Genomic DNA, 14,593 nt, shown 5'->3' with positions numbered 1-14,593 from the left:
AGTAGTAAAAATGCAGAAATCTGTTAATGAAAATCGACTTACAGTTTCCTGGTAAATTTAAGCCCTGTTTTATATTTTCCTTGTACAAATACAGAAGTAAAATGGGTTGCAAACACAGTTTATACAAGTGCACTGGTCTTGCTCCAACTTTAAATCAGAAAACAAAACCACAAATTGTGCATTTTTAATATTTGGCATTCTTTGAAAATGAAAACGACAGTCAGGTCTTGTGGACTTCATAGATGGACAGGGTAAGATCTTGTCCTGGAAGCAGGACTTAAATGAGGAGAAACAGACCAGATCTTCAAATAAAGATCTCAGAGCTGAGAAGTTTTCAAAAGAGGCTCCTGAAGGAATATTTGAAATAAAATAAAACAATATTTTATTATTAAACTTCAATCCCTTCAATACTGTTGCTTTTGAAGAAAATACAGTGAAACATGAAAAGAGAAACAGAAGTGGGTTATTTTAGAACTGTACAAAAGTCTGGTGTTGCTCAATTTCTTTTTGGTTTTAGTTGGAAAGACTGATGGAGGGAAATCATGTTAAATTGCAGAAACAAAATCTTAATTGTATTAAAAAGCCGTATTGTTTTTAATTTCTTGAAGAGACCTGTCTTTCTTCTGTGGAACACAAAAGATGTTTTGACTAAAGTTGGGAACCAATGTTTTGCATTCCACAGAAGAAAGTCAGTCATTATTGGGTGAACTCTCCCTTTAAATTCTCCTGATTCTGGGATAAAGCACGTGTTCTAGTGAAAATCACCGGATCAGACGAGCGTTTCACCGCAGCGTCTCTGTGGTCTTCGACTCTTCCCTGTCTCAGTCTCTCTGCGAATCTCCATCTCTCAGTCTCTGTTCAGAGTTTGCCCTCCTCGATCATGCGGTTCAGGCCGCTGCAGATCTTGCTCAGGTTGGTGCTCAGCGTCCCCTGTGGCTCGTACAGGTGTGTGAGGAGCTCCGGATCTGCATAATGGTTAAACACATGCCTGATGCGATCCAGAGATTTGGGCGTCAGGTGCTTCTCCACCAGCTTCAGCAGTAAATCACGACAGTCCGCCAGCAGCTCCATCATGACGCTTTTATCGAACGTGAACTCCACCTGATGGAGAGAGACACGGACACTCATGTAATTACTAGTGTTTTCAATCGATTAAACAAAAAATCAATTGCACATTTTTCTGTAATTCATCATGATTAATTGTATCTAACATTTACATTTTTTATTGTTAAAATTTTTACTCCATGTGGCACTGGCACGCTGTCTGAAGCGGCTTTCTGAGTGTGTATTTTGGGTGAGTGAATATAAGCCCTGTTTACACCTGGTATTAAGATGCATTTTGTTCGATCGGATCCCAAGTGTACGAGGGAGACATTCCTGTTTACACCTGGTGTTGTAAAGGGTTAGTTCACCCAAAACTGAAAATTCTGTCATTAATTACTGACCCTCATGTCATTCCACACCTGTAAGACCTTCGTTAATCTTCAGAACACAAATTAAGATATATATTAAGATTAACACTTTCAAGGTCCAGAAAGGTACTAAAAGGTACTAGTCATGTGACTGCAGTGGTTCAACCTTAATGTTATTAAGAGACGAGAATACTTTTTGTGCGCAAAAACAAAATAAAAATAATGACTTTATTCAAGTCTCTTCTCTTCTGTGTCATTCTCATACGTTGTTTACGTCCAGCACTTCCAGGTTCTCCGTCAGAACGCCGTCTCATTATTGGCCAGCTCCTGCGTCAGCATCACAAGCATGCGTAGTGCTGATCATGTGACCAGCTTCGGCCAGTACTGAGCCGGCGTTCGGACGTAAACACAGAAGCCTTCACTGTGCTTACTGGTTCACCTGTGTAAGGATAATGACAGGGAAGAGAAGAGATTGTTGAATAAAGTCATTATTTTTGTTCTGTTTTCGAGCACAAAAAGTATTCTCGTCTCTTCATAACATTAAGATTGAACCACTGCAGTCACATGACTGTTTTAACGATGTCTTTAGTACCTTTCTGGACCTTGAAAGTGTTGATTATATTGCTGTCTATGGATGAGTCATATACCTCTCGGATTTCATCAAAAATATCTTAATTTGTAAAAAGGTTTTACGGGTGTGGAACGACATGAGGGGGAGTAATTAATGACAGAATTTTCATTTTTGGGCAAACTAACCCTTTAATCCATCTCTTTTGTCCACTTTCGACCACTTCTGTCCTGATTTCTTCGAGGGGAGGATCTATGGGCGGGTAATTGTATGGGTTTTTTTCAGATCTCTTGATCTAATGGACAAAATAAGCTCATGCAATTTACATATGAACATGCACGCAGACGACGGAAAAACACGGAGAGAAGCAGCTTTCGTTTCTGCTCTGTCAGCCGTGAGACTAGCCGAACGTGTTAGAAATCAGGAATGGTGAACATTGTGCTTGGTACGTTTTTTGACTTCAAACCAAACTTGGGTCTTCAGCCATCAAAGTTGAAATCCCGTTTGGCTAGCACGCTTCCCATAATGTTTATGCGTTAGGTCAGTAGACGGAGAGTAGGCGGTCTTTTGTGCTGTTTGAACACATGAGCGTTCACACTACGAAAGCATTCTGGTTGAATGCGTTTTCGATTACCTCTGGAGGGTTGAAAGTGGACAAGCTCAAAACATTTTACACCCCATTTACACCTGTATTTAGCGTCATCCACTTGTGATCTGATGGACCAAAACACATCTTAAACAGCTTAAACGGCCATATTGTCGCTTCGCAGGTGCGTGCCAGTACAGATTTGAATTCTTTTTTTGCATTTTATGATGATTTAATAGTTTAATAGCACTTGAATGAATGATAGACTGCTGATATAACACGTGAGCCGAAGGATGACAGAAAAAACAGATGCTATGTTAAAAGATAAAGATGTTACAATAAAAAAAAATCGCAAAATTAACGTCTCCTGCTGCTTTAAATGCTCAGTGCCTTAAAGTCTGGTGAATTCTGATTGGCTGTCAGCATTCATCGGCTGGGAAAAATTGTCCCGAAAGTGATTCCTCTGTGTTGTTATCATTATTGTTGTGGTGTGAACTCTGTTTTCACATTTAGAACTAATTTTAAAACAATATCTTTATTGTTACAGTTAACGTCCTTGGTGAGAACGGACCATTAGAAAAAATGAACATTTTTCACGTTTTTGTAAATTCAGATCAGAATCGATCCTGCTTAGTTGCTAGAGTGTTCTGGGTGGTTGCTAGGGTGTTCTAAGCAGTCACTTCCTGTCTGGTGTGAAACGACAGCACAGACGCTGCAGGGCTAAGCACATGCTGAACTTTAAGAGTTTTCAGCACATCACTAGCAATAGTAGTACCATTGATGATTGACTAATTAATCATAATTCACCAATAAGCATGCAAACATGAATAATAAGTGAATGCTGCACCTCCTGGAAGCTGATGGCCGTCATGGCTCCGTGATGCAGCTTCTTCCTGAAGTCCTGCGCCAGACTCAGCTCATCCGCACTGAACTTGTCATGTCGGAACAGAACTCCCACCTTCACGGCGATCTTGATCATGTTCTTCACCACCTTCTGGGCCTCACTGCGGTTCCCAGAGTGCTCTTTGGAGACGCGGTACAGCTCGTCCAGAACCTCGCTGCTGTTGTCGTCGATGAACATCTGAGCCATGGACTTGCTGGCCATGTGACTGAGGATCTTCTTCTGGGCCTTCATGGCCATGTCCTTGGAGCTGAACGCCTCCATCCCGCGTCCTGTGCTCAGTGTCGCTCCAGAGAACAGATGGACGCAGACATACAGTGTGTGTTTACCTGCGTCGTGCAGTCGGAGGAGAGTGTGGCGAGTCTGTTTGAGGAAGTGGCGTCTTCCGCTGTGTAACTGTGAGAGGAAACGTGTGATCGGAGAAGATATGTCACTTCTGCTTTCTATCTCTCTCACACACTTAAATGCTGAGTTTCAGACTCTTAAGAGACGTATCATATCGTTCAGACCATTGAAAGTTTGACAGTAAGAACACAAACTAACCTGAAGGCATCACATCTAAACTTCACATCAACCTCCAGCATGAACATACATGAGGCAGTGAAAAATCACACCAGATCTATCTGCTCTCTCTGTTTTTTCACAGCAGCAATGAGATTGAAACAGAAAGCTTCACCCGGTTGTGTCTCCTCTATAGCAGGGGTTTACAAACCAAGGTCCGGGGCCCTCAGGGGCCATAAGGGAGTGCTGAAAGTGCTTGAAGTGCTTAAGAGAAAAACTGTGAAAAAAAAGAAAAAGAATAAGAAGAAGGAAAAAAGATTTAACTAAATAAAAAAAAGATTAAAATAAAAATTGATTTACATAAATTGTATTAAAATGAATAAATTGATCAACACAAATAAATATAATTTTATTTAAATATAAAATAAATAAATAAAACATTTGATTAAAATTAAAAAAATTAAATAATATCTATTTAATTAAAATAAACTGATACAAAATAAATAATATTTGATTTAAATAAATAATACATTAACAGTACAGTACCGAAAAGATGCAATGATATAATGTAATAGAAACTACTATAAATAAATAAATAAATCAGGATTTATATAAATTTGATTAAAATAAAAACAATTAAAATAAATTGATTTAAATAAATAGTAAATTAATAAATTTGATTTAAAATAGACAGAGTTTTATGTAAATAAACATTTGATTAAATAAAACATAATTATAATTACTTTAAATTTAAAAGTTGATTAAATAAAATGAATTAAATAAAAATTTTTGATTAAAATGAATAATTTGATATAAACAAATAAAATGTAATGTAAATAAATAACTAAACAAACAAAAACATTTAATTAAAATAAATAAAACTTGATTTAAATAAATAATAAAACTTAAATAAAAAAATGATAACATGAAATCTATGTAAATAAACAAAACATTTGATTAAAATAAATAAAACCTGATTATAATAATTAACTTATTTAAAAGTTGATTAAATAAAAAATTAATAAATAAATTAAATAAATGTGATTAAAATGAATAATTTGATTAAAATAAATAAAAGGATGTAAATAAATAATAGATTAATACATTTGACAATAAAATTGTATTCAAATGAATAACACATCTAACATTACAATAAAAGAATGCAATGATGTAACGAAATAGAAACTAAGTAATTTCAAAAATATATTACACATATTTATATTATTATTTTTTCACATTAATTTGGTCTTTATACATGAAAATATATAGTTGCCACAGGAGGATGATCATATTTGGGGCTCCATGGATCTGAAAGATTGAAAAACCTTGATCTAGATCTCAACTCTATTATTGATAGAGCACATTTAAAAACAACAGGATTTGAACCAAAATGCTTCAAAATACACATTCAATCACAACATAATATACCCTTCTATAAATACCAAAAGTATAAAATATCTATAATTAAAACATATTCAAAAGTTAAAGAATAAAAATGTGTTTACAAAGAAAATCTCAACAATGTCTCAAACTGTTCTCAGATCAGTCAACACAGTTTCTGGTCTGATCAGTCATTCTTCTTAAATCAGATTTAACAATTGAAAGGAATGATCTGGGATGTTGTTTCCGTCACAGTGGGTTTGTTCAATGTAAATCAGTGTTTATAGTGTAAATGTCTTGATTGCATGAATCTTTTTGTTATCTGACTGTTGTTTCGTTGATGTGGGGCTTTAAATATCCTGCTGTCTGTAGTTGTGAGAATGAAACCATGAAAGAATCAGCAGTGAACCAGACGTCACGATCAGTCAATATATTACACACATATTGCATCATGTTTATTGCACTAGTCAGTGTCAGTAATCATCACACACAAGATGATTCATGACTGCTGTTTGTATGAGTAATCTGTGTTCGTCAGGATTGTGTGTCATTCAGATTGCATTTAAAAGTCCAATTCAGTACTGTGAAGTAGAAACAGGAATAATAATATGTAGGACAATAATTTGTATTTAAACTGAAGGAAGCTGAATTACAGTGCAACTGCTGCAAGAGTCATAACAGACACTGACATGTTCTTATACATACAGCTGTTATTTTATACAGACACTGAATCTTCAGCAGATTTGATTTGAATCTGCTTTGAACCAGTTGAAAGCCATGACTTAAAGAATAAAAATGAGACATGAACAAAAGAGAGTTGGTATAAGTAACAGAATAGAACAGAGATAATAGAATTGAGACAAGAATTCATATAGTTAATGTGACATAGATAAACCTCACAGAAAGTTCAATCTATCTAGTTAGTTGTCCATAAATTATGAATTCAGATTTAAAAATTAGATTTCCACTTTAAATTTAAAAGTGGCAATGCACAATTCCTTTTAAATAAAAAAAGAAATAAAATGCAATTGATGATTTCAGTGTGAATGTTACTATAATCTATAGACATTTGAATATGTTTAGAGGGCTGAATTACCCAAAAATTAAATATCCATTAAATAAATCTTAAACATGGAGATGTCTGTAGTAGAGCATTTGCCTGTATAAATGTCCATTCTGAAGAAACGGGTTTCCTTGTTTGACTTTGGATGATTCTGCAAAGTTACACAAATGCATCCATGTGTGTTGATCACTATGGCTTTGTGTCTGTTGATTTTGTTGAATATGATGTGTCTGTAGTGGCTCTTTATTTACCATCAGCTGATCCAGAGAAGGCAGGTGTGTAAACTTCATCTAACAGTTGTTGTTTATTGTTATTTTAAGACAATAAACATAAAATTTCTCAGGAGCAATTTTTGAAGGGGACACAAATAATAAAATTTTACTTATATACACAGAAGAAAACCTTACTACTATTTATTATTAGTGTAGCATGGAGACTGTGCAATTATGCTCATGGGCAATGTTTCTCTTTGGTTCAACGAAGAAAAAAAAAAAAAAAGACTAACTGACTAAAATATTCTTGCTTAAAACCACTTATTTATTGCAATATTTTTTACGTTTTTTACAACCAAGTCACCAAAATACGATGAATACACATTGAGCAAAACCAAACACACAACAGTAAATCTATTAGCCTAATTACAGTTCACACATATGCTTATCACAATGTTAGTTGAAGTTGTTGTGGGTGACTTACTATCCATCAAGCTATGATAAACAAGCCACCAAACAAACTAGGTAACATTATAATCGCTAACATAGCGGACTCACGGAAAAAATACATCAGTTATCATCATTTTTTTTTGTCATGACTAATTACTCAGCATCATCTGTGTTAAAGAGAAAATAATCACTTCATCTGATGTTTAAAATGAATAAAATAGCCTTGACAACCTACTTACTGGATTTCCACAACTACTGTCTAAAGAACTTTGTTCTCTCCTGCCAGACTTGTGTGTGTTGGTGATGTGCACAGTGGACCAAACCACTGTGAAGCAAGGGAGGGGGACTCAAAATGTTTCTAAACTTAACACGCCCGTTTGCATTTGTATTGTTTTACTACTTACACAGTTATTTTAAGTATATATCATAATATTATTTACAATACTTAGCATGGGGCAGCACTCCGACACCTCGCGATTTACGCCTATGATCAGACTAACATCTAAACCTGTAAGAAAAACATAGTCAAATGTTTGTGACGTTATTGCATTATCCACTTTAAAACAACTAAAAGAAACTACTTAGACTATTAAGTGAGAGGTTAAAATATAACACTGTGATACATGATTTTTAAAGCTGTTTTTAAACATTCAGATTTTGATTTTGTATCCAAATCACCATGAATGATGACCCTTGACTCTTATCTATAATCCTGTATTACTGTCCTCTTTCTATGACATTTGGTCAGTTTTATTTATGACAAAGAAATTAATTATTTATAAATATTTACCATTATCTTCTATTGCAATTGACTTTTTCTCAAACATACATAATTTAGAGATAAAAAGACAATGATATTGCAAAATATTGTATTGTTTTGAAATAAAGCGAAACTTGAAGATACTTAATTGTTATTATAAACTGTTATGTCCACTTTATTTTTTCATTTGTATTTTGAATTTGTATTTTGCCCTGAATGAAGTTATTTATATTATAATTATGGTAAATATTCATTTATTTGTATTATTTACTTTTGTATTTTATGTATAATTCAATGTGCTTATTTCTATCGAATTGCAATAGTGGCACCCCCCTGTGTGTATGCTTTACGAAGGAAAGAAGACAATAAACTGCTTTTTTGAAAGAGGAATTACTGGACTGCTTGTTGATACTAGCCCCCGATGGTAGAAGTCAAAACTTAAAGGTCCTATATTTTTACATGAACTATTATAAAAAAAATAAATGAATCAAACTCTTATTAAAGGTGCCCTACAACACTATTTCACAAGATGTAACAAGTCTAAGGTGTCCCCAGAATGTGTCTGAAGTTTCAGCTCAAAATACCCCATAGATTTTTTATTATACCATGTTTTAACTGCCTGTTTTGGGATGTGATTAAAAATGCGCCGATTCAGTTTGTATACACCTTTAAATGCTCGTGCTCCCCACCCCCAAGCTCGCGACTCCCATTAAACATTGCATAAACAATAGAATAATTTCGCACAGCTAATATAACTCTCAAAATGGATCTTTACAAAGTGTTTGTGATACAGCATATCAGATCATGTAAGTATGGCATGTATTTGGTGGATGTTTACATTTGATTCTGAATGATTTTTGAGAGTGCTGCGTGGCTACCAGGGCTAAAGCTACACTGTTGGAGAGATTTATAAAGAATGAAGATGCGTTTATGAATTATACAGACTACAAGTGTTTAAAAGTGAAAATAACAACATGGTAACTCTAACCACATTTAACAGTACATTAGCAAAATGCTAACGAAACATTTAGAAAGACAATTTACAAATATCACTAAATATTTCATGATATCATGTATCATGAACAGTTATTATCGATCTATCTGCCATTTTCGCTATTGTCCTTGCTTGCTTCACAATACCTGCATAACTTCTGATGATTCGGCTGTGCAGCTCCACAACATTACTACTGGCTTATTTAATGCTTACAAGTGTTATGTTGAGATTCACCTGTTTTTCAGTGGTCTTTTGCACGAACGATATTTACATAAGAAGGAGGAAACAATGGTGTTGTAGACTCACTTTATGTCATTTCCATGTACAGAACTCTAATTATTCAACTATGCCAAGGTAAATTCAAATTTACAATCTGGGCACCTTTAAACATGTTTATAGTGTGTAAGAAACCATTACCAGGAAAGTAACCTAAAAAGAAAAAACTAAATTAAGTTAAAATATGAAATTTTTTAATCATCACTACTAATGCTGGAGTACTAACTCCAGTTTACAATGTGGATCATCCTTCAGTCTGTCAGAGAGCAGCTTCACTCCTGAATCTCCTAGTGGATTCATTGCCAGATCCAGTTCTCTTAGGTGTGAGGGGTTTGATCTCAGAGCTGAAGCCAGAGCAGCACAACCTTCATCTGTGACACCACAACCACTCAACCTGTAGAGAACAATGACACTCTTCAGTCACTCAGCTCAGGATCTACAGCTCAGAAAAGCAGGAACTTCACAATTAGAAAGAGAGACTTTAAAAAAATCCATAAAAAATGTAAACTGAGGTACCATGTTCAACAGCAAACTCACAAATCATGTTTTTTTCACCTTCACAGCATCTCTAAAGAAAATGAGATTCACCTATGTTGTGTGTGAGGCTTTTTTTTTTTTTTTTTTTTTTTTTGTCATTTCTATCCATTTTACACTCGGTACATTTCCTGACATGTGAATAAAACTACAGATTGATCCTACTGTTTAGAAGAGCTGCTACAACTATAAACTATATTTGAACATTTCTTTGTGAGTACCAGTGTGTGTGATTCTCAGACAGATGATTTACCACAGTTTCTCCAGTTTACAGTGAGGATTCTTCAGTCCTTTAGAGAACAGCTTCACCCCTGAATCTCTTAGGTTATTCCATGACAGATCCAGTTCTGTCAGATGTGAGGGGTTTGATCTCAGAGCTGAAACCAGAGCAGGACAACCTTCACCTGTAACACCACAAAGCCTCAACCTGTAGAGAACAGTGGCACTCTTCAGACTCTCAGTTTAGGGTCTACAGCTCAGATAAGTAGGAACTTTACAATCAGAGAGAGAGACTTAATCTACGGCACCATTAACAGCTCCAGTCTAAGATTCAGATCCACTTCTACATGCAGCTTGAACTGGTTAATTTCAATATGATAAAAAAGTTAAAAATCCTATGCATCACCCAGTTGTTCATTATAAATATTGTATGTAAGACCCATTTTGTTTTATTGTATATCATTCATTAATCCCAGTAGGAGGAGAATGAGAATGTTGAGAATTTTACACAATCTTACCATAGTATCTCCAGTTTACAGTGAGGATCCTTCAGTCCTTTAGACAGTATTTTCACTCCTGAGTCTTTTAGATTATTTGCAGTCAGATTCAGTTCTCTCAGGTGTGAGGGGTTTGATCTCAGAACTGAAGCAAGAGCAGTACAACCTTCATCTTTGACACCACAATTACTCAACCTGTAGAGGATGACACACAATGACACTCTTCAGTCTCTCAGATCAGGATCTACAGCTCAAATAAGCAGGAACTTCACTATCAGAAAGAGAGACTTAATCAAAGGCACCATTAACAGGTCAAGTCTAATTTAAGCATGGTACTTTTTAAGTATTTATACTTTCTCCTAGCACTGCAGCATGACTGTCCACTGAGTGTGCAAAACCTTAGAGCCATTTATAGTCGACCTGCTCGCCACTACTATCTTTTGATACAAGGCAGTTAGGAGAAAAAAATCGTATAACCCAACAGAATGTAGCAGTGGGACAGAAGTTGGGAGGAATTATACAGTTTTCATCATATATATATATATATATATAAATTAGTTAACAAAAGACTCTGAATGATGACCCTCTGAAGTCATCATTCACTCTGAAGAGAACGAACCCAGCTGGACCAGATAACATCCCGGGGCAGGCTCTTAGGGTTTGCTCATCGGAGCTGGCTGTTGTGTTCATGGACATTTACAACCTGTCCCTTGCTCAGGCTTAGGTGCCTACCTACTTCAAGTCCACCACATTTTTGCCCCTTCCAAAGAAAAACACTGTGGCATGTCCAAATGATTATTGTCCAGTGGCACTTACACCTATTGTGATGAAGTGTTTTGAAAGGATAGTTATGTCCCACATAAAAAGGACCATCCCAGCCACTTTGGACCCATTTCAATTTGCACATCGACAGAATAGGTCCACCGATGATGCTGTTAATGCTGTCATCTACACAGCCCTCAAACATCTAGAGGGTAAGGATATGTATGTTAGAATGCTTTTTATTGATTACACCTCAGCATTCAACACAGTTATACCACAGAGGCTTTCTGAAAAGCTCCTTGCCCTCGGATTGACATCTTCACTCTGTAACTGGGTGCTGAACTTTATGACGGATAGACCTCAGTCAGTTAAAGTAGGCAATCGGACATTGGGCATTTGAACTGTAAGCACAGGGATCCCCCAAGGCTGTGTTTTGAGCCCACTGCTGTATACCATCTTCACCTACGACTGTGTGGCCTCTCAGACCAACACCAGGATTATAAAATTTGCAGATGATACAACAGTCATCGGACTGATCACTGGTGGAGAGGAAATATCATACAGAAAAGAGGTAGCAGGACTGATGGTCTGGTGTCAAGAAAATAATATCTCCTTAAATGTACAAAAGACCAAATAGATGATAATTGATCCAAGGAGGAGGAGGAAAGAGCAGCATACCCCAATTTACATCGAAGAAACAGAGGTGGAGAGGGTGAAAATCTTTAAATTTCTTGGAATTTATAGCAGCGAGGATCTTACCTGGTACAATAATGCTCAGCAGCTTCTGAATAAATTCCAACAGCGACAGTATTTCTTAAGAAGGCTGAGGAAATTTGGCATGGCAACTGAAATCCTCAGCAAATTTTATAGATGCTCAGTTGGCTCGATTGCTCCTGTCTGCCTCGCTGCTCGCTGCTCAGATTGGTTTGCGTCTGTAACTCCGTATAGCTTTGTTTTGAATCTCTTACTTTTATTCATTGTTGCTTATTTTTTTATTACCTTATATGTAATATTGCCTACCACACTAATCTGACGTCGCTAGCTTGTAATCTTTGAATCTAAATCGCTGTTACAACGCATTTGCATTTGCAGCGCTAGCTTGTTAACTTGTTAACAGTCTCTCGCGCGCTCCTTTTTCAACGCGTTCTTCAAACAGCTGTGGTAAGTCGGATCAGTCTACAAACACGGTGAGTCATGTCATCCTCTCCCAGCATTGCTACCTGTTCCATTTGCCACATGTTTACCATAGCTCTCTCTGTCAGCGACGAGGGATTTACATGTCATAAATGTAGGGAAATAGTCAGGCTGACAGAGAGAATCTCAGAATTAGAGACACGCATCCAAACTTTAATCGAGGATAGTAAGAATGCAAGGGCTTCAGATACTGTTTTGGATGCGACTAGCTTAGTGAACTCTGTACATTGTTCGGTTCCGGCTGTAGAGCCCGCGCAGCAGGGCACTTGGGTAACGGTGAGGCGGCCTAGCCGCGGAAAACACCACTCTTCCGTTCCAATAAGAACATCAAACAGGTTCTCCCCACTCAGTGATACACCCACTGAGAATCCTGTTGAAAGTGCCCTAGTTATTGGCGATTCTATTACACGGAACGTGAAAATAGAGACACCAGCCACCATAGTCACATGTTTGCCGGGAGCCAGAGCACCTGACATCAAAGCAAATTTAAAAGTGCTGGCTAATGCTAATCGTAAATACTCTAAGATTATTATTCACGTCGGCACTAATGATGTTCGACTTTGCCAGTCGGAGATCACTAAAATTAACATTAAAGAGGTGTGTGAACTCGCAAGTACAATGTCAGGAGAAGTAATTTGCTCTGGCCCCCTTCCTGTTCGTCAGAGTGATGAGATAGTTAGCAGATTATCATCACTCAATGGCTGGCTGTCTAAGTGGTGTCCGCAAAATAATATAGGTTTCATAAACAACTGGAAAAGTTTTTGGGGCAGACCTGACCTGTTAAAAAGAGATGGTATTCATCCCTCCCGGGATGGTGCTGCTCTTCTCTCTAGTAATATGGCACATAGTCTTAGAACTGAAACATGACAAACTGGGGCCCAGGTCAGAAAGCAGACAGACTGGCTAAACCGACCGTCTGCTAGCTGCCTCACGTTACAGAAGTCAGAAAATTCAGATAACTCCCAACACATAGAAACTCTTACACCTAGATATTTTCAAATAGAGACTGTGTCTGTACCCCGAATTAGTAAAAACAAAAAACTTCCAAACCCATTAAATGGTAAAAATTTAATTGATGTTCAACAAATAAAAAATAGAGATAATAATGCTAAACAAATGATAAAACTCGGGTTGTTAAATATTAGATCCCTTTCTTCAAAATCACTTATTGTTAATGATATTATCAAAGATAATAATCTAGATGTGCTGTGTTTGACAGAAACTTGGCTAAAACCGGACGATTACATTACTTTAAATGAGTCTAGTCCTCAAGGTTATGATTATCGACACAATGCCCATCAGAAAGGCAAAGGGGGAGGTGTTGCTGTAATCTATAGTAATATTTACAGTATTAGTCAGAAGTCTTTCAAATATAATTCCTTCGAAACTATGGTACTTTACGTAACATTATGTAAGTTGACATTTGTGCTGGCTACTGTATACAGGCCACCAGGACACAAAAATACAGACTTTATCAAAGAATTTGCTGACTTTCTATCAGAGTTAGTACTAGCTGCAGATAAAGTCCTTGTTGTTGGTGATTTTAATATTCATGTAGATAATAAAAAAGACGCATTAGGATTGGCATTTGCAGATATTCTAAACTCTATTGATGTTAGACAACATGTGTCAGGACCCACTCATTGTCGTAATCATACTTTAGATCTAATATTGTCACATGGAATCGATATTGATGCTGTTGAAATTCTGCAGCAGAGTGACGACATCTCAGATCATTATCTAGTCTCGTGTATACTACATTTAGTCAAGGCGGCTAAACTGCCTCCATGCCATAAATATGGTAGAACCATCACTTCTACCACTAAAGATTGCTTTATAAATAATCTTCCTGATCATTTTCATCGCCTTAGCATACCAGACAGCTTAGAAGACCTCGATGTTGCAACAGAAACTATTGCCTCTGTCTTTTCCAGCACATTAGACTCAGTTGCTCCTTTGCGTTTAAAAAAGATTAAAGAAATGAATCCAATGCAATGGTACAATGAGCACACTCGGGCCCTAAAGTTAGCAGCCAGAAAAATGGAGCGCAGCTGGAAGAAATCAAAACTAGAAGTATTTCGTATTTCGTGGAGAGAGAGAATGATTGAGTACAGAAAGGCCGTAAAATCTGCTAGATCTGCCTATTTTTCAAAACTCTTAGAAGAAAATAAACACAACCCTAGGTATTTATTTGATACAGTGGCTAAATTAACAAGAAATAAAGCTTCAACTTCTGATGTTTCCAAAGAGCACAGCAGTAATGACTTTATGAACTTCTTTACTT

General features: G+C 36.5%; 2 protein-coding genes across 4 annotated transcripts in view; both read right to left on the bottom strand.

The window, feature by feature from the left end:
* Nucleotides 1-358: 358 nt before the first annotated feature.
* tnfaip8l2a (tumor necrosis factor, alpha-induced protein 8-like 2a) lies at nt 359-3,869 on the bottom strand. Its single transcript, XM_051873492.1, has 2 exons — nt 3,414-3,869; nt 359-1,101 (listed from the first exon to the last, which is right to left on the bottom strand). Exons 1-2 carry the CDS (start codon nt 3,729-3,731, stop codon nt 859-861), a joined length of 561 nt encoding a protein of 186 aa, XP_051729452.1. The 5' UTR covers nt 3,732-3,869; the 3' UTR covers nt 359-858.
* A 3,058-nt stretch (nt 3,870-6,927) lies between these two features.
* Nucleotides 6,928-14,593, bottom strand: part of LOC127501488 (NACHT, LRR and PYD domains-containing protein 12-like) — a 29,692-nt gene continuing 22,026 nt past the window's right edge. For 2 of the 3 annotated variants that reach the window (XM_051873477.1, XM_051873478.1), the window contains exons 9-11: nt 10,375-10,548; nt 9,891-10,064; nt 6,928-9,497 (exon numbers count right to left, since the gene is read on the bottom strand). In XM_051873477.1, the coding sequence (XP_051729437.1) occupies nt 9,311-9,497; nt 9,891-10,064; nt 10,375-10,548 (535 nt within the window). In that variant the 3' untranslated portion in view covers nt 6,928-9,310. Of the gene's footprint in view, nt 9,498-9,890; nt 10,065-10,374; nt 10,549-14,593 lie in introns of those variants that run through there. The other variant, XM_051873479.1, reaches the window with a different exon arrangement.

Source organism: Ctenopharyngodon idella, chromosome 19 (assembly GCF_019924925.1).
Source record: "Ctenopharyngodon idella isolate HZGC_01 chromosome 19, HZGC01, whole genome shotgun sequence".
In the NCBI taxonomy this organism is placed as follows: Eukaryota; Metazoa; Chordata; class Actinopteri; order Cypriniformes; family Xenocyprididae; genus Ctenopharyngodon; species Ctenopharyngodon idella.
Note: the sequence above shows the minus strand (reverse complement) of the source record. Positions and strands in the feature narration are given on the sequence as shown.